This window comes from Equus caballus, chromosome 3 (assembly GCF_041296265.1).
Source record: "Equus caballus isolate H_3958 breed thoroughbred chromosome 3, TB-T2T, whole genome shotgun sequence".
NCBI lineage: Eukaryota > Metazoa > Chordata > Mammalia > Perissodactyla > Equidae > Equus > Equus caballus.
Window position 1 is genome coordinate 35410877 of NC_091686.1, and position 19567 is coordinate 35430443.

Consider the following 19567-nt stretch of genomic DNA (forward strand, 5'->3'; position numbering starts at 1 on the left):
GGGCTTGGCGCCCTTGAAGCCATAGTTGTCATCTGGGGTCTAAGGTCGTCCAGATCACCTTGAGGACACAACCTTCAAAAGTTCACCCCACGTGCAAGCACACAGGAGGCTGTGGGTGGACTGAGCCAGGGGGTCAGCTGCCTCTGTCCCTTCACACCCCAACCCATGCTCCACGTCTGTCTGTCCACCCCCGTGCGGCAGGGCCTTGTCTCTCCTGCCCGGCACCAAGAAGGCCTGCAGCAGGTCGTGGGTGAATAAGAGTGTGAACTGGAGCTTAGCCGGAGTCGCCAGGAACCCAAGGAGAGGCAGAGTCCGCGATGGCAAACGCTGGCTTTATTACACGACACAGAGAGAACCGACGAGACCTGGTGCGACATCTCACAGCGCTCAGGTCAGACAGAGCGTACATCGGGACACGCGAGGGGATGCGCACCATGGGTCCTAGACGGCGCCGAGAAGCCGCAGCGGGAAACCCACCCAGTGCTCTCGGGCCAGCTCCTTTTGGGGAATTGAAAAAAAAGAAGACTAGAGAGGAAGGGGACAGTCAGCCCGTTCCCCACAGGCTGTGCATGGCTGTGCTCTGGCCCTGTTCCCACGGCCCGGCCCCTCGGCCTGCGGAGGACCCAGTGGGTGAACTGGAGCCAGCCTGGCTGGGCCCCTGTCCATGGGGAGCAAGGCCACCTAGTGCCTTCCTCCTAATGCTTAAAAACCAGGTTCCAATCTGAGTTCCAATGTTGTGTTACTGCTACAAGGGGTCTTTGGGTGGCACTCCAGGGGCCAGCTGAATTGAAATGAAAGGAATAAAAACATGCAAGATGGAGTTTTCTGGGACTGTGGTCACCAGTGCAGGGTGCTGTCACAGACTCCAGCTCCCCAGGCCTTATCTGTGAGGCGTCCAGAGGAGCAGACGTCCCCCAAGCCCAGCTCTCCTTGCATCCCCTCTGCTTTCTTTCTCTTCTTCCTCTCCTGCCAGCAGGACCATAATCGGGGAGCCTTGCTCCCAGCCCCATTCTGGAAAATGCCCTGTGTGGCTTGGGAGCCTGGAGGCAGGTGGGAGCAGCCACTGGGGGCTTGTGCTGGGCCTCCAGGGTCCCAGAGGACACCCATCACCATCGGCAGAATGCAGCTGGGCAGGGTCTGTTTCTGTCTCTGCAGAGCTCTGAAGGCTCATCTCCAGCCACCTGGGGCCCCAGGATGGAAGGTGGGAGTGGGAGTGAGGCAGAGCAAGCCCCAGGAAGCAGGGCTGCAGGAGCGCTGGGGTCTGGGGCGAGGCCAGAACTGGGTTCCTTCTCCCCTCCCTGCTTTCCTGGGGACACCTCCTCCGGGCAGTGACCTGGAGACAAGGGGAGGAGAGGGCAGCCCCGCCTTGCAATGTCAGGGCCTTGCCAGGGAATGTGCTCACCCTGACTGGTGGCCCCGGTCATAGGGCCCCTGAGCAGGTGTGCAGGCTGCCTCCCAATGCGCACTCCTGGCCCAAGGCCACCACACTTGCCAGGCGGGCCCAGACTGGCCGGAGCTGTTGCTAGGACATTGGTCCAATCTGCCCACAATGCCTGGAGCAGGCGGGGACCAATGGCTGGGAGGGGGTGGCTGTGCCCACAGGCAGTTTCCTATGGGGCAGTTGAGGTCACAGGAGGGTCCAAAGCACCCTTGCAGCTTTCGACATCGAAGGAGTTGGTGGTGCTACTCTGGGTTCAGTGGATGGAGAAGTGGATGGGGTGATGGACTGAGGTGTGGTTGGGTGTGTTAGATTGGAGAATGGATGGGCAGACACATGTGTGGCATGTATAGGGGTGAATGGTGGAGAGACAGGTGGATGGGCGAAAGAATGGGTGGAGGTGGATGGGATAGTTGGGATAAAGTAATGGATGGACGGATGGGTGGACGGATGGATGGATGGATGGTGCATGGGTAGATGGACAGATGGGTTGGTGAATGGATGGATGGATGGGTGGATGGATGGACTGATGGATGGATGAGTTGACATATGGATGGGTGAGTCAGTGGGTGGATGGATGGATGGACTGGTGGATGACTGGATTAATCAGAAGGATGAACTGATGAAAGAAAAGAATCAATGAATAACTGTAGGTTGGTTGAGGGAAAGGGCAGATTAATGCCCAGACATGCTGGCTAGAGTGGGCTGGGTCAGACAGGATAGATGCCAGAGATGGGGCTTTGGTGTCATTTTGAGGATATATTTGGAAAAATTAGCAAACAGGAGAAAGTTAGGGCCTGTCCTGATCTCTCTCCACCAAGTTGTTGGGGTGAAGCCAAAACCAACAGCCCCTTGCCCTTCTCCCATCCGTCTCCCTCCACCACTCAACCTCTCGGGTCCCGATGAGTGACCCCCACCCATCGAGCCCACAGGGCAGCCCCTTCCTGATGGGCCGGCTCCTCTTGTCCTATGACCATTACCCTCCCGGACCCCTGAGACTTTCTCTAGCTTTCCTCTTTGCCCCCTGGTAACACCCAAGGCCTCCTTTTGGTCATGGTGAGCCATGGTGTTGGGACCCTCTCTGTTCATATGGGGTTGGGGCTGTGCCAGCCTGTCCGTGTGTGGATGCCCTGGTGTTTGCCTTTGTCTCAGTGGGGGGTCAACAGAACACCCCCAGATACCACCTGGGGGTGGAAAGACGTCCTAAAAGAAAACCCAGTGCGGGTCCAGGGCAGGATGGGAAACGAGCGGCGAGGGGGTGGGAAAGGTCGAGGAGTCACACACTGGGGGGCTTTCTACATGGGGGTGAAAGAGAGGGCCTGGGTGCCAGCATCTGTCCTGCTGTCCCCTGTCCGTCCATCATCCCTGGCTTGGCCCTGTGGGCTGGGGTGCTCTGCCTGCCGCCCTGCCCACCTGCCTCACTTTGCCTTCCTGCTGTAGCTTTGGCCTCAGAATCTGGGGGAGGGAGGCTCTGCGAGCAGCCACATCTCACAGAGCTTTTGGGTCACCTGTGTGTCTGATGCTGGCGGTGGCCCGCGGGGAGGAGACCCTCGCACGCTGCAGTGCTGGTCAGCGGTCTGTAAGCTCAGGAGGTAGCAGGGCAGGACGGCCTCGGAGCTAAGAGCAGGCGGCTAGAGCCCCTTCTGTCTGGATCCCCTCCTTGCATGAGAAAGGCAGGTGCTCCAGGTGCAGACAGCAGGGGAAACCCTTGCTGTTTGTTGCCACCGTCCAACTCCTGATGCAAGAGTTCTGCCCGCCCCTCCCCTCCCCAAAGCTATTGATTCCCTGTTTGGTTCTGCTGTGAAGTCTTTGGCCAGATGAGGCCTGAGCACAGTGACCGACAGAAACGCCAGCTCCCAGAGCCTGGAAGGGAGCCCCAGCGCCCCCCAGGCCTCCCTGGGCAGGAGGAGCCACCTGCTTGTCTGAGCCAGCCACACCTGCCGGCATCGGTTGACACAGCGCACCAGGACACCCCCCTCCCACCCACTCTGGGCTTTGGCTTCCTCACTGGAAGCCCCCCGCCGCCAACTGCCATCCTGATCCCGAGGACACTCTCGGCCTGCAGGGGCTCCACCGGTCGGCCTGTGGCCACCCCTCACGCAGGTTTCTGCAGTGCCTGTCAGCGCTGCGTCTTGGTGTAGGGGCTGTGGACGTGGAACCACACTGGGAAGACAGGCTTCTATAGTTGGCTTGGGGGCCAGCTCTTCCCAACAGCTGGAGAGGGAGGGGCCGCCCCACCTTGGACCCTCAGCCTGTGGTCCGGCCTTGGAAGCTGGTCTGGCCAGGATGCCACCAGCTGGCCAACACGCTACCATCCCTGGCATGCCTGCTTGTCCCCAAAGGGGGACCCTGTGAGGGGAAGGGACACAGAGGCCAGCAAAGCAAACCAGCGGGTTTCCAGGTGAGGGCTCCTCCACCACTCGCCTCAGACCGGAAGGCCCCCTAAGTCCTGACGTCAGGGACACGAGTCCTCAGGGGCCCAGACCCCCGGTGGAGCCACCCGTTCACCAGCACCACCTCGTGGGACAGTCCAAGAGCGCCCCCCTCCAAGGGGGCACGGGTCAATTCACTGTGCGTCCGAAAACGCCGTGTTAACAGGTTCAACGCTGGCGCGAGAAAAAGACAGCAAGCTGGAGGCAGGTCAGGCGGCTCCGCCGTCTCCTGGGGAGCCCAGATCCAGACTGGCCCTTGCTTTCCTGAAACCCACAGAAGCAAACCTCTGAGAGGCTGATGGACCCGCAGCATTGGGCAATGGAGGTGGTGGCTGTAGCCAGGGAACTTTCTGGAGGGTAAGAGAAAGCTATCTCGACTTTCAGAATTAGGTTTCCGGTGTCAGGCGTGGTGGTTCGGGACGGCACCTGGTCTGTGGCAGCCGGTTGGGATCCTTCCTTTTAATACTCAGAGAATGAATTCTTACAACTCTGAAAAAACGACAGCCATCAAACAAACCCACTGCTCTCCATAGGAGCACAGTTCAGATTTCTTTGAAAATCTATTTTCTAAAGTTTACATATTTCCAAGGTTTCTCTTTTTTATTTGGCAAACATCTTCTTTATTATCATCATCATGAATATCATTATTTGGACCTCTGCAGGGACTATATACATTCACATTAACGCACACCATTGACTCCTCGCCTCTCGGCGGGGCCCCCGGGAGCCCCGGGTTCAGTAGCTGGTCACTCCCCGTATTGCACTCCAGTCCTGGGAACTTCTTACAGCGACGCCGGGCACGGCAGCTCGCGGGCCGTGTCTGCTGTTTGTTCTCCTGTGGGCTGCAGGCGAGAATGTCCTGTTCCTTCATGTCCTCCTTGGGCTCGCCAGGGAATTGAGCAGGGGCGTCCGAGGGAACACCCCCGAGGAGCAGCGGGACACAGCGCCGGGTTATATACAGCTGACCAAGTCTCCAGAGGGGCCGAGAGGGCGACTGTTCTTGTCGGTAGTTTTTTCTTTTTCTGCAAAAGTGTGGAGAAAGGAGAGTGGGCGCAGGAGACACTGGGGTGGACGAGATGGGCGGCGGCATCGCGGAGCCGGGAGAGGTAGAGGAGGGACACGGAGAAGCAGAGTCAGAGGCCAGCGCTGTCTCCTTGTGCTTGCAAAAGCAGTCAAGGATCAGCCCAAAAGATTGTCACAGTCTTGTCTCGGAATTACGCTCTCTCTGGGAAGGACACGTTAGCACTTTTTTTCATAAGTGGAAAAAATGAAATGTGATAAAAATTCACAGAGGGCATGAGGACAGACAGAGGTATCGTCCCCTGCACACAAGTGGACACACAGCTGGTGAGCCGCTGGCGCACATGTACACACGCGCACGTGCACACACGGGGCGTCGCCACCGCGCTGCCCCCCGGACCTGCCCTCCGCGACCGCGAAGGCGCAGTGGTCGAGGTCGAGGTGAAGAGAAACAAAGTTGCTTCTTGTTGGGCAAACCCCTCCACACCCCAGGATCCCAACACTCCGGAAACAGAATTGAAGTGAGAGAAAGACCGACGTCGGAATAAACCCAAGAGTGGAGTCGAACAGTGAAAAATTACTTTGGCAGTGACAAAACATTTTGGATTTTAACTTTGTGTGTTTGCTTTTTGGATTTCCTTTGCAGCAGAGGTGTGTCCGGCGTCCTTGGCTGGCTAGCTGGCAAGGTAGTTTACAGGAATGCTTCCTGTACTTTTCTTAAAAAAACTTTTTGGATTTCTACTTAAAGCCAAAGAGTTTGACGTTAAAGGAAAAACAAAAAATCTGAAACCAAAAAATGCTTCTTGAGTCGGAAATTGAAATCCTTCTTACCGTCTTCACCGCGGCGCACACACCCCTGGGTGGTTCCGGTGAGACAGCGGCTCAGATCTCCGGCTATAAAATACATTTTCTTTTTCCCTTTTTCATCAGGAAGGGGGGAAAAAACCCCCACAGTTTTCTGTATCCATTTCTGAGTAGCTCTTCTGCTACAAAACCCCCCAAAATTCTTCACTGAAAATATAAGCCACCGAATGATTAGATTTTTTCCTTAAAGATAAAGTGTGTGAAAGTCGTCAAGACAGAAGAGAGAGACAGAGAGAGAGGCAGGTCAGCCCCGCGGGGTAAAGCCCTCAGGGGGCTTCTGAGGATGCTCAGGAGGCCGCCCCGCGAGAGCGCCAGGTAGCTGAGGAAGTCGCGTTGAATGCAGTTTTGTTGGTTCTGTGTTTTCTTTTGGAGAGAAGCAGTAGCAGCAGTGACTCCAATGGTCGGGGTCCCGGGGCCGGGCGCAGCGTCCAGAGGGCCGGGGCCGGGTGGGCGCGGCGTCCGTGGGCTGGGCATCGGGGTCCTGGAGGGGTCAGCGGGGCGCAGGGTCCAGTGGGCCAGGCGGGCCGGGGGAGCCGGGGCGAGAGGGCCCTGCGGAGCCGGCCTCGCTGGGGCTGGTGGCGCCCGTGGGCAGGCAGGGGCCCAGGCTGGTGGTGGCATCGGGCGGTCCGGGCACGGGGTCGGCCACCACGGCTGCGGGGCCCTGCAGGCTCTGGCCGCACACGTGGTGGTGCTTCTCCCAGTCCTTGTGCTGACAGAAGGAGCCGCAGTAGCGCGCCGCGTTGCAGCCACTGCACGTCTCGCTTGCCTTGCGGCCACAGTTCCAGCAGCTCTGGATGCGAGAGGGGCATGGTCAGGGATGGGGCAGGGCCGGGCCCCCCCAAATACCCAAGGTTCCAGCCCGGCCAGAGGATAGGGAAGCACACAGTCCAAATGAACCCGCTTGGACCCAGCCACAGGCCATCAAGCGGGAAGAGAGAACCCCAAGGCACTACGGCTTGTGGGGGACCCTCCACGGTCACAGGCACTAGGCTGGGCCAGTTCAGGGGGATGGGCTCCCACTACTGTGTGGCACAACTCTGGCCCACCCCAGACAGGTTCACGCTGTGCACAGGGTCCTCAGGGGGAAGGGAGCCACTGCCTTCCTGGGTCACGTCCTTCCCCTGCTGTTGGGCCTCTGCTGCATTTCCGTGGAAGGAGCTATAACCTCAGTGGCCCATGCGAGCAGAAGGTGGGCAGCCGGGGCTGTGTGACAGGGGAGCCACACCCACCCAGGAGAAAGGCCCGAGCGCCTACTTATCCCCCAACGCCTCTGGGCCCCCAGCCCCTCCAGCTCTCCCCCAACTCGCTCTGCCCGGCCACACTGGCCTCCTCGTGGTCCTCACTCTGCCACTCTGCCAGGCATGCCCCTGCCTGGCCTCTGTCCCTGCCGCGCCCCCCACGGGGATGGAGCTGCTACCCCGCTTCCTGCATGGCTGCTCACTTCTCCCAGGACCAATTCCTGAGACGGTCCTGCTGAGCCTTCCCTGCCACCCCGCCTGCCTTCCTAAGCCTGGAACACCATGGCTTCCCTTCCCCTCTGCTAACTCTCCCCGCACTGTCTGGTCGGCTCTAGCGAGGGTGTCTGTTGAGAGAGCCAGTGCAGAGACCCATGAATTGGTGGGGAACCAGCTCCCCTGCTCACTCCCTCAGGGCCAGCCCAGGCACTGGCTATCCTGGGGGCTTTGGAGAATACTCCTTCCCAAAAGACAGTGCTAGGACCGCCCACCCCGGGAAGGGTCTCTCCCTCTCCCTGACTTCTCTGCTGACTGAGTCCTTGTCCAACAAGGAGGAAGCGGGTCACCGAGGGTCCCCCTGTACCTGCCCTGCTGGGCCCAGCCCAGCCTCCTAGCATGATGGTAACTCTCTTTCTGGGTGTGCAGTGCGCCAGGAGCTGAAACCACCTGGGGTCTTCACACCCCTCCGCGTGCCTTCTGCTTTCATAGCTTAGAGAGAACGCGGGCTTTGGCATCTGCCAGCCGGTTCGAATAACGGCCCCGCCACTTCCTAAGTGTGACCCGGGGGCAGTGCCTACGCTCTGGAGCCCTCAGCTTCTACACGTGTACAGTGGGGATGCCCACGGGACCTGCCTCACCAGGCAATGTGGGGTCAGGAGGCCCTGAGAGTTCCAGGGCTGCCCTGGGCACTCTGCTGGGAGGTGGCAGAGAGGGCGTTCTGGCCCTGGACCCGGAGGCGGGGATGGGGTGTGGGGCGGGCAGGCCGCCCTACCTCGCTGGAGTCCTCCTGCTGGTTGACGACAGTCAAGGCGTCCTCTGAGGCCTGCCGCCGGGCCTCGGCCAGGGCCCGCTCCATCTTGGCGCGCTCTGTGCTGATGAGCTCATGGGCCTTCCGCTCTGCGTCCGACACAGCTTTCTGCAGCTCAGACATCGCCTGCCTCTTCACCTCGTTCACTGCCTCCTCTGCAAAGGACGCCATGGCCGTCGTCACTCAGGCCGGCCCAGACGGGTCTCCCGGGCCTCACCGCCCACAACCCTGGGCACGGGGCTTGTGCACACATGATCATGTGCATCCCGGGCACGTGTGTGCAAGCATGCTCGTGGGGGAATCTCCAAAGCTTGTCCTCTACCATGGTGTTCTCACACTTGCACAGGCAGTGGCACCCCTGGAGGGTGAGGGCGAGGACTGGGCTGGACCTGCCCCCAGATTCTGACTCAGCAGGCCCGAAGGCCCAAGAATCTGCATTCCTAACAAGTTCCAGGTGCTGCTGTTGGTCCTGCTGCCCACCTGGAGAATCACAGCTGTACTGTTTCTCCCCACGGACAGTCTGCCTTCCCCTGCAGCCCACCCGGGAGCAATCCTGAGACTACCCCGGCCAGGCTCTGTCTTATCGCCCCCAAAGCCGTGTCTCGTCTCCCCTGCTCTCGCCACCTCTGGCTGCCTCCCTCTGCGGATGAAGTGCACCGTTCCCAGTGTCTGCTGTGCTGAGCTGAGCTGTCCAGCTGAGCCAGGAGTGTCTGCTCAGACTGCACTGTGCCCTCTGGACATTGGGAACAACAGGGCCCCCAGCCCCTGCTGACCCCACCAGGGGCTTTTAGGTTTGCCTCGGTTTACCTGCCAGCTCTGTTATTGTAGCGTGGCGTGAGGGAGGCTGGGGTGAGATTAAGCAAGGTTCCTGTTTAAGGGGCGGAGACGGCCCACAGGCCTCCCATCCGAGCATCTACTCGCTGGGTGTGTGCTGAGCTGCTGGCAGTGCTGGCTGCTGCCGTGTGCCCCCATGTCACTGCCCAAGCTCCAGTGGATGTCAGCAAGGGTCCCATAAAGCCCCGCCATGGGTCAGACGGAGACAAAGGAGAATGAAGACTCCCATCCTCCTGCTTCGCTCCAGGCAGCTGCCACCTGTCCGTGGCCCCTTGGCCTCCAGCTCTGGGCTGGAACCCTTCTCTCTCTCTGCTTTCAAGATCTTGACATTTTCCTTCCTCTTCCTGACATGGTGAGTCCACCCGCAAATCAAAATGCATCTGCAATCCTGCTCCCTCTCTCATGGCCACCGCCTTGTCTCAGCCCGCCGGGGCCTCTCCACCCACGGGCCCCTGCTGCTGCCGGTCCCTCCCCACGGTCTGTTCCCACAACGCAGTGAGTGTGCTCCCAGCATCCCCTGGCACCATGCTCGATGCTACGCTCAGGTCATGGGACCCCAGCTCTAAGGGCCTCTCTCGCCTGTGTGGATATCTGTGCACACGCATGTGTACACGGGGCCTGAGGACCCGCTTTGTCCTGCTGAGCGACATGCTTGTTCGCTGGCAGCTGTTGGCTGGTGATCATCCTGCCCTCCTGTGAGCCCCGCGTGGCAGGGTCTGTATAGCCCTGTGAGCTGTGCTGTGAGCTTGGGGCCTGGCTGAACCCCCAGGCAGACGGAAGCTCCTCACAGACAGACAGGGCCACAGGGGTCTGGAGCCCCAGCCCCCCCTCCCCGGGGGTTGTCCCCACTCACCAGCCTTCCTCCAGATCTCCTCGGGCATGTAGCCGGACAGGGTCCTTGGCAGGAACTCCCGGGGCATGTCTGAAACACGGGGGCCAGCGTCACGCACAGGCAGGGCCACACCCAGCTGGGCCACGGGGGCAGCTCTGTGTTCTCAGTGGGGGGACCAGAGGTACCCATCGGGGGAAACCCTGTACTAGTTTCCGGGTGGGGGCAGGGCAATGTCAGGGAGGGGCCGCTCCAGATGTGCTGGACCTTGGATTGGCTGGGAGCTGGCCCGTCCTGGGCTCCTCCAGGTTTCCACCGTCTCATCCAGAAGGACGAGCAGAGCAACTGTGATCTGGGCTTGCAGGGAGCTGCTGGCATCTTTGTGCACAGCCAAAAGGGCACCTCTTTTCCCAGGGAAACCCTTCGGGTTGTGCTCTGTTGCAGTGCCGGCCCCAGGGCCTTGCTCTCTCGGGCACGGGCCTTGGTCCCTGGTGCCCCTGCAGCACCCCCCTGAGCCCCCATGCTGCCCCGGTGCACACCTAGCTGTTGCAGTGCCGGCCCCAGGGCCTTGCTCTCTTGGGCACGGGCCTTGGTCCCTGGTGCCCCTGCAGCACCCCCCTGAGCCCCCATGCTGCCCCGGTGCACACCCAGCTGTTGCAGTGCCGGCCCCAGGGCCCTGCTCTCTCGGGCACGGGCCTTGGTCCCTGGTGCCCCTGCAGCACCCCCCTGAGCCCCCATGCTGCCCCGGTGCACACCCAGCTGAGGCCCCTCTGCGCCCGCGGAGCTGTTGAGGGGCCGGGCGGTGGTGGGTGTGGGCCCCTTCTTGGTGTCCTCAGCGTCGCTGTAGCGCCGGATCCAGTGGTTGAGCTCCTCGCGGTCGGCCTCCTGGCACCGGCGCAGCACGGTGAGCGACCGCCGCGTCTTCTCCGCCATGTCCATGATGCAGTTCAGGAGCTGCGGGCAGGCGGCCGTGAGCACAGGGGGCCGGCTGTGGCCGCTTGGCACGGAGGGGGATGGCCAGGGGATCTATTCCCACACTCCCAGGCCTCGGCCAGCCCGCCATCCACAAGGGCTGGCTATGGGGTGCTCAGGGCAGGGCGTGAAAACCCACTTCCGCTGCCTGGAAGGACACTCGGGCAGCTGGGACGGGGGCTTGAGACAGCCCCTAGGTCTCCACCTGGATCTGGAGCCCCGGGGGCACCTGACCCACAGGGGAGCCTGCTCAATGCAGGGGCCTGGGCTCTCCTTCCACCCGCGAAGAGTGGGGTGCCCCGCTCTGGGGATGCACCCTCTGCCTGGGCTCCCCGCCCAAAAAGGGAGCAGGGCAAGGGAGGACCGAAGGACAGAGTTGATGGGGCCCTGCTCCCACGCCAAGCCCCTTCCTGTGGGAGACGCCCCGAGGGGCAGAGAAGGGCCAGTTCCGAGTGTCACCAGAAGTGGATGGGCGGGCTGAGGTGGCCCCCAGGCCTGGACACTCACGTTGTTGAGGTGCTTCCATTCCTCGGCCCACTCGCGCTCGGTGAGCCTGTGGTCGATCACCTCCTCCTGCCGGGACCCGAGCACCGCTGCAGGAGGGGAGTGGACGCTCAGGACCTGCCGGGGCTCCCAGCCCCGCCCTGTGCTCCCAGGACCCCAGCTTCTCCCAGGCCCTGTCCATGGGCTGTGCCCACCTGGGGAAGATGAGAGGGTGACCCTCTGCCCACCGCCCTGGGGGCATCTGGAACAGGCCTGGCCTCTACCCGATGCTTGGGAGTAGAGCCCCACCCAGTGCTCCCCACCCTTCCCCACCTCCCTGCCTCCCAATCCAGCCATGCTCACTCTTTCTGCCCCCTGCTACCAACCAAAGCTGCCCCAGACTTTACTTTGAGGGCCTCACCACTGCTCAAAAGCCCTCAGGGGCTCCTTGTGGCTGCCCACCTCCAGCCCATGCTTTACTACCTCCTCTCAGCCAGCTGGACTCCTATGCATCCTTCAAAGCCCAGGTCATAAGCCCCTTCCTCCTCAGCGGCCCTGGGCCCTTAAATTCCTTGAGCCCCACATATCTCTGGTTGTTTAGTAATTCCACGCACTTCCTTGTTTATTCTTGGTCCCCTCAACAGGCTGTGTCAGTCCCCAGGGCAGGGCTGGCATGCCCCATTCACCTCTGCGTCCCCTGGGCTGAGCTCCAGCTAGGCGAGAGGAGGCGCTCCGGCGCTGGGCCTCAGTGGGCCAGTCCAATACGGTCTCCTGGCCACACTGCCGGCTCCACAGGGAGATGGTAGGTCAGGCAAAGCCAGAAGTCTCCACACTCATTCCCCACAGGCCCTGGGCCCCTCATCTCGCCTCTGTGCCTCAGTTTCCCCAACCTGCCTACCTCCCTGGGGTGGAAGAAGACCTTCAGGACGTGCATTGGAGTGGGGAGCCCACCGAGCAGGCTGTGCCAGATGCCTGCCTCTTTCCCCTGCTGTGTCAGCCTCCGAGGGGTCCCAGCGTCACCCCCTTTTACAGAGGAGGAAACCGAGACTGGTGAAGGGGACGTTGGCCTGAGCCGGCGTGCACTCTCAGCCACTGGCTGCTCCGGCTCCAGGGAGTGAAACAATGTGGGGTCCCCACCTCAGTGATCAGAAACAAAACAGCTGTGAGCTGAGAAATGGGCATGGGGCAATGGCATCTGACGGCCCTCGCGATGGCCCGGCCTCTGATTTCTGGAATATCGAATGCACTCTCCCCTGCTGCTTTGGGTGCCCCAAGCCCGTGCTGGGTGACCCTGCGCTATTGATGCTCCTGGGCTGAGATCTCTCTATTTAGGCCTTTTTCAGCTCCTAAGGATCTCCCAGCCCCCCCAAACCCAAAATGCCTCCCCAAATTGCAAAAGAGTGGGAGGTGGCGGCCACGGTCTGCTGTCCACTGCCCCACCGTCGGAGGAGCTGGGGCCTGAGCCAACACCCCAACCAAAATAGTGGCTGAGGTCTGCCCAACAGCTGGCGTTTATTTTTGCGTTAGCAGGAGCGGGCGGGAATCAGCACCTGCCTGACCCGGCTGCAGGGAGCCAGACACTATCACCTGCTGCCTGGCCCAGGCCCTGGAAGCTTCCGCAGGGTGGGGGCGGGAGACGGCCTTGTACGGGGCGAGGCCTCTGCTGACCCTGCCTCTGGGCCCCCATCCGTGCCCTGGGCCTCTGTCTCAGGGGCGGCTGTCCCCAGCTGTGCTCCCCAGCACACTGGGGGCTTGGGGTGGGTGGTCCTATTCATCTCTTTGTCCCCAGCACAGAGGAAGGTCGCAGGGTCAGACACATGTGGCTGGAAGACTGCGGGCATGTCAGCTGTGTCTCTGGGCCTCAGTCTCCCCATTTGTGCTGCGCGCCTGCAGACATGTTGCAGGCTGTCAGAACCTTTCAGGGCTCGTCACCTCCAAGAAATGAGTATCCTCCAGCCCAGGCTGTCACCGCTGTTACCACAACAGTGGGGCTCACAGCGCCCACTCGGTGCTGCCCTGTGTTAACTCCCTCCATCCTCACACCCCCTGAGGGGTGCACTCCTGTTAGATCCAGCTGACGGAGGAGGAGACTGAGGCACAGAGGTCACGTGACCCGCCCAAGGGCGCACGGTGGGGTTCTGCTCCACAGCCAGGCTCTCAGCCACAAGACCTTGTGGGAGCGCCTTGGGGGCAGGGGCTGCAGCTCCTGCGACGTGGGGACCGCCACATGCCGGGCCTTGCCCACCCTCCCCGTGAACAGTGTCTTCCTGGCTGGCCCAGCCACCCCACCTGAGATATGCGATTTATAAGGAATGTCTATTTGTCATTGAGATGATTAAAATGTGTTTCTCATACACATCTGATCTTCATCCACAGCGTCTTTCTCACAGCTCCCAAACCCTTGGAATTTGCTAAGTGTTGAAAGTGAAACATATCTTTTGTTATGTTTTTTGGACCCCACCCAAGGGTGGGGGCTGGTTACCAACAGAGTCTGAGCCGACCAGTGATCAGCCCGGGAACTTCCAGCCCCACCCCCGACCTCCGTGAGGGCGGAGGGTCTAGACGTCAGATCCATCACCAACCACTAGGGATGTGTAATGAAGCCTCCGTAAAAACCCTAAGGGCTGGTTTGGAGGGCTTCCGGGTTGGTGGACCTGTGGAGACGGGGAGGGTGGTGCCTGGAGAGCACGGAAGCTCCCCACCCCTTCCCCACACCTCGCCCTCACATCCCTTCCATCTGCTGTTCTTGAGTCGTGTCCTTTTAAAGTAAACCAGTGATGTGGTGAGTAAATTGGTTCTCTGAGTTCTGTGAGCCACTCGAACAAATTAATGGAACCCGAGGAGGGGCTCATGGGAAACTCCGATCCAGAGCCCGTCTGCCAGAAGCCCAGGTGACAACCTGTGCTTGCAACAACTGGCATCTGCAGGGGAGGCAGACTTGTAGACAGAACCCTTAACCTGGGGGATCTGACACTGTCTCCAGGTAGACCGAGTCAGAACTGAGTCGAATTGTAGGGCACCCTGCTGGTGTCCGAGAATTGCTTAGTGTTGTGTGGGAAGCACCCCCCGGTCCCCCGTTAAACTGGGTCCAGGAACCTGGCTTAACACCCTCCCTGCACCCCCTGCAGAGCCTGGCAGCCTCTCTTTTCCTGTCTCTATCAGGAGATGAACGCCCGCTGCAGGGGCCACCGGCAGCCCAAGGCTGTGTGCCCAGCAGGCAGCCAGTGCCCCTCAAGCTGAGTGGCTCTAGGTCCCCCAGGCCCACAGCTGCCCCTGGCCAGCTGGGCCCCAGGACAGGCATAGCCACAGCCCGCCCCTGGGGAGAGAGGGGCCTTCCTGGCCCTGAAGGTGGGGATGTCTGGCTGCCCCCAGACAGATGTTGGGAAAGACAGCTCTGCTTCAGGCAGCTAGCCAGAGTGGGTCCCCTCTGGGCCCTGGGCTGGCTCCCCGCTCAAATCCGTTTGCTACACCCATCTCCTCAGTGTCCCTCCTGGACAGACACATGCACATGGCAGCTCTCGGATGCTCCCTGCACACACATGCAGGCACACGTGTGCTCCAACTAACAGGCACACACGCGCCCACCCCCCGCCCCCCAGCACATTGCTCACCGAGCTGCCGATGGCGCTCCCGCAGCTCCCGGGGGTCAGGGTGGCGGTAAGAGTCACGGAAGTGGTGGGCCATGGCCATGTCCTCGAGGCGGTAGTGCGGTGGTGGCGTGGGGTGGGGCAGCCCGTTGCTGGGGCTGTAGCGCTGGGCAGGGCTCAGGGTGCACGGCCGTTTGCCGAGGTGGTCGGGGTGCAGCGGGTCCCGGTCCGACCCGTTCTCTTTGGTCCTGGCCAAAGAGCAGGCAGGGTGCCATTGGTCATGAGACCAGGAGCATGGACAGAGGTCCAGCAGGAGGGGTGAGAGAGAGAGAGAGAGAGGGTGTGGGCAGAGAGAAAGAGAAAGAGCGAGAGGGAGACAGAGCGAGAGAGATGGGCAACAGGAGACATTAGACTACCCTTCCATCCTTCTCTGGGGCTCCTGCCAGCCTCGACCCTGCCCCTGGTGTGTGGGCTCCTGGGGTCCAGTGGTCAAGAAGGCTGAGCCTCTGTTGAGACACCAGGAGAAGGAGACACCCTCTCGCAGCAGAAGGACAAGCACCTAACTCTGTGACCCAGCAGTGAGGGCCAGCCCAGGTGCCTGGGGACCCTGGACTCCTGGACACTCTGGCCCCCACCTAGCACAAAGGGAACAGCCAGGGAATTTCCTGCAGACAGACTCCCTCCTGCCTCTTCCCTTGCCCACCCAAGGGGGCATCTGAGTCCTCAGGAGGCCTCCCCACAGCCTGACAGGGCAGCCTCTCAGTGCTTCAGCCTGTGCAGTGGCCTTGCAGGTAAGGCTGAACTTTACCAGCCCACTAGCTGTGGGCCACAGAATGCAACATAGTATCGACTTGCATTCTCTCAGCCCTGGAACGAGGGCACCTGCTGAGCTGTGGTATTGGAGGCAGCTCTCAAGAGTTGAGACCCAGAGTCAGGCAGGGAGGGAGCCCTCCACGCTCTCCCTCCCCCACCACAGAAAGCCCCCCAAGGTACCTGTCAGGGGTCCTCCTCTTGCCGTTCTCGTTGACCTCCAGCAGGAGCTCCGAGGAGTCGATAGGGGAAGAGGCGTTGGCATCCAGCAGGAGCTGCTCGTGCTGGGCCAGGTACTGGGCAGGGGTCTGCTTGGCCAGGCGGGCGCAGTGCAGCAGCTCCCGCTGCAGCAACGGCAGGTTTGCCTGGGGGGGCCGGGAAAGGGGGTTTGGACCTGCTGCTGACGGAGCCCAGATCCCAGACTCCCAGGCTAGGGCTTTTCCACTTCACTGAGCTCCTTCCCTCCCATGCGGGTCTGGAGATGGTGTGGGGGGATCATGAGGATTCCTTGCCTGTGCCCTTGGAAGCAGGCACGAGTCCCCATTGTGTAGAGGGGGAAACCGAGGCTCAGACGGGGGGCAGGGGGAGGCAGTGCTGCCCACAGGTAACTTTACACAGAGGAGCTGGAGCAGGACCCAGAGGTATGCCCTCGGGCCCGCCCCCCCACTTCCTGCGGGTCCCCAGCCTGGCCCTGAATGAAGCTTGGAGATGGGACTCCATGCATTAGCACGCCCATAGTGCTCTGAGCAGTCACACCTACCATGGTCCTCACAGCCACTGGGGACAGACCTATGACCTGGTTCCATATTTATGGGTAAGGACAGGAGGGCACAGGGGTGGAATGACATTGGGGGGGCACAAGATTAGACCACAGACCCTGCCTGTAACACCCGCGCGGGAGCGCTGTGCCCTCCTGCCTCTGCCTGGCTCTGCGGCCTCCCCGCCTGCACTGCTAGGCTGCAGTCGGTCCTCAGCGCCTTCTGCAGATATTCCCAGAGCCGCCTCCGGGGGGCAGGCTGGATGGGGGCCCAGCGGCAGGCCGCTTGGGAAAGCCAGAGTTCTAAGTATTTGTAAATAAATACAATTCCCCAACTTTCTCATGGCGATTCAAAGCTGCCACGGCAGCCTTCTCCTGCCTCTGCCTCCCCAGCCCCCATTAGTGCATCCACCCGGACCCGATCAAGCAGCCCAGGCATTTTTGTCAAGCAGCGCCGGCTGCCAGGCCTGTTTTTCTATTTGGATAGCTGAACGGGGGCCAGCCCGCCATCTGTCGAGCACGTTGGGAGCGTGAGCTGGGAAAGGAGGTCCCGGGAGGTCTGAAGACGCCAAACTTCCTCTGTCTCCCTCGCCGGCCCCTCCTCTCCCGCGCAGCCTCCCCTTGGCACCGGCTGGTCGCTGTCAGGGTGGTGGAAACATCTGGATTCCTGGCCGGCTGGGGCCAGCTGGGAGCCGGGGCCGAGGGTGGAGGCCGGGTGGGCGGGGCAGCATCTCCTGGCTTCTGGAAAGCCCTGCCACTCAGCCGTGCACAGGGTTAGGTCCAGGGGTGTGCAGGGGACCCGGGGCCCTTGGCTGAGGGGAGCAGGACCCCAGCGCAGAAGAAATGGGTGGAGCGTGTGGAAAACCTCGTGCTGCGCATCCCCCGGGGCAGCGGTCCTTGTTCTGTCCCCAGGGCCCAGGCGCCTGGGAGGCCTCGCCACTGACAGGCTGGATGGACTGTGCTGGTTGCAAAAGCCCTCTGGACCCCAAGTTCGCATGTGAACGAAGTTTCTGATGATGCAAAAAGCCTGGAACTTCCCTCTTCACAGATGGGAAGTTGGGCCAGAGGGAAATCAGCGTTTGCAAAAACAGCCGCAATCCCGTGCTGGTTGAGCCGATGTCTCCCATCTACTGAGGGTTTGCCATGTTCCCGCTGCTTCGCCAGGCACCTCGCTGAATGCCCACACAGCTTGCATGACTGTGGGCCCTGCGGTCAGCCCACCCTGGCTTTGCTGTGTGACCTTGGGCAAGTCGCTTGACTTCCCTGACTTCTGCCTCACCTGCAACTGGAGCTGTGAGGAGCTCTCACCCTTCCCGGTCCTGGGTGTGAAGGGCTCCTGTGAGCTCCGTAGGAATTAACTCAGCCACTCCCCGCCCGTGAGGTGGGCTGTCACGTCCCCAGTGATTAGAGAGAAGAGTGAGGCCTGGAAGTTCTCAGCAGCCCGAAGTTGGAGCTGAGGTTTGAGCCAGGCAGGGGCCCGAGCCGCAGCGTCAGCCACAGTTCCTGCCTCTCGAACGGGATGAGGCTGTGAGGGCTGCCGTGAGGCTGCGCCGCCATTGCCCACGCAGTGGGCCTGCTGCACGGAGTCCTCAGGAAGGTGCAACCTCTGCTGCCAGCCCAAGTCACAGGCGGGGAAACCAAGGTCACCCAGCAGGTGGGGAGGGGCAGTCCCGCTGGCGCCCCTGCAGTGAGCTGCCACCATGAGTGGGGGGGCTGCTCCCCAGGCAGGCCCCTGGGGCTAGGACTCCGGCCGGTGCCTTGTCAACAAGCCCTGGAAACAGAACTGGCCACACCCAAGGAGGTCTGCTCAGGGTGACGAGTGGACTCCGTGTCCTTGACCGTCCCTCAGCCCAGGGCCCTGGGTGTGGTCACTGGCATGAGACGGGGGCCCTCAGCCCAGCTGGCCCCGATGACCATGAGAGCAATTCAGGCCTGAAAGCCCCAATAGCGTGTGAGAGCCGCTGTGGGCAGAGGGGAAACTGAGGCAGAGGGACCTCGGCGGCACCGTGCTGCCACTTTGGGCGGAGGATGCTGGGGTGTGACGGCGCAGTGGTCAGGGGATGCAGGCCTGGCTGGGGCAGAGCGGGGACGCGCAATGTCTTCCCTGCCCTGGCTCCTCGGATAAACAAGGGCAGCTGACGCGGGTGGGACATCTGCTGTAAATATTTGATCTGACAGAGGAAGCAGGCGCACTGTGTCCCCAAAGATGGGGAGCGGTGGAGCCACAGCGAGTTGAAAGGAGGAGAGAAGAGAAGGGAGGGCTCGTAATGAATTGCAATGACTGCCAGATGGGCCCAAACCCTCGCTCTGTCCCAGCCAGCAGCTTCTCTTTGTCACCAGCTCAGGAGTGTGAGCACAGCAGGGCGTGGGTGGGAGGGCAGGAAGGAGGGGGGAGCGAGCGGATGTCGGGGAGCGACACGGGGTCCCCCTTGTGAGGGATCACGGGAGACATAGTGCTGGCCTGGGCATGCCCTGCGAAGGCCAGTGGGTTTGGAGTCTGATGGATCCAGGTTCCAGCCTCAGCTCCATGTCTGCACCGGTGGGGACCTCCGGGGGGCCTCAGTTTCCCCGCTGTTCACTGGGAACAGTGGTACGGCCTGGGTTGCCCCCTCAAGGGGCAGTGGGGGGCTCAGCAGGGGCAGTGGTGAAAGAGCTCTGCAAAGCAAGCCTGCTCCGGGGAGCGCCTTAATCCCCAGATGATGACACCCAACGCTATTCAAGCAGGAGCCAAATTCTTTGCGTGCAATCTTCATGCAACCTTCCCCTCTGCACGGCTGCAGAGGCCAAGGCCCGGGGAGGCCAGCTGGGCCCAGGCCGACAGGGGCTAAGTGGCAGGGTCGGGCTCAAGCCTGGGAGCCTCCGGTCTGGTCCTCAAGACCCTCTGGAGAGCAGCTCCACCAGGGCCCACGCTGGAGGCATCGCGCGGGCCCGGGAAACGAGAGGCCTGCGGGGGAGGCCGGCGGCACTGGGGGTGGGCACCTCCCAAGTGAGCTCCAAGGAACCCGGACCTTGGGAGGTGTGGGGCAGCAAAGGGTCATAGGGTCAGACACACTTGGGAAGCGTTTCATCTCTGCCCTCTCTGGGAGATGCACACCCTCACTGGGAGTGAAGGCCCTGAGAAGTGCTGCCATGGAGACACTGGTCTCACGCGGCCTGGACCGCTCTTCCCACTGGTGTGGCACACGAATGCCCAGCACCTTGTTAAGATACGATTCTGATCAGTGGGTCTGCGCTGGGCCTGGGGGCCTGCACGGCTCCTAGGCTTCTGGTGCTGCTGCT

The 19567-nt window shown here is 61.5% G+C and overlaps 1 protein-coding gene across 4 annotated transcripts in view; it reads right to left on the reverse strand.

The window, feature by feature from the left end:
• Nucleotides 1-311: 311 nt before the first annotated feature.
• The window catches only part of CBFA2T3 (CBFA2/RUNX1 partner transcriptional co-repressor 3), a 94386-nt gene continuing 75130 nt past the window's right edge, over nucleotides 312-19567 (reverse strand). For 3 of the 4 annotated variants that reach the window (XM_014738362.3, XM_014738364.3, XM_070262161.1), the window contains 7 exons: nucleotides 15715-15896; nucleotides 14746-14969; nucleotides 11159-11244; nucleotides 10435-10633; nucleotides 9704-9772; nucleotides 7981-8171; nucleotides 4452-6544 (listed from right to left, as the gene is read on the reverse strand). In XM_014738362.3, the coding sequence (XP_014593848.3) occupies nucleotides 6245-6544; nucleotides 7981-8171; nucleotides 9704-9772; nucleotides 10435-10633; nucleotides 11159-11244; nucleotides 14746-14969; nucleotides 15715-15896 (1251 nt within the window). In that variant the 3' untranslated portion in view covers nucleotides 4452-6244. Of the gene's footprint in view, nucleotides 6545-7980; nucleotides 8172-9703; nucleotides 9773-10434; nucleotides 10634-11158; nucleotides 11245-14745; nucleotides 14970-15714; nucleotides 15897-19567 lie in introns of all 4 variants that reach the window. The other variant, XM_023637502.2, reaches the window with a different exon arrangement.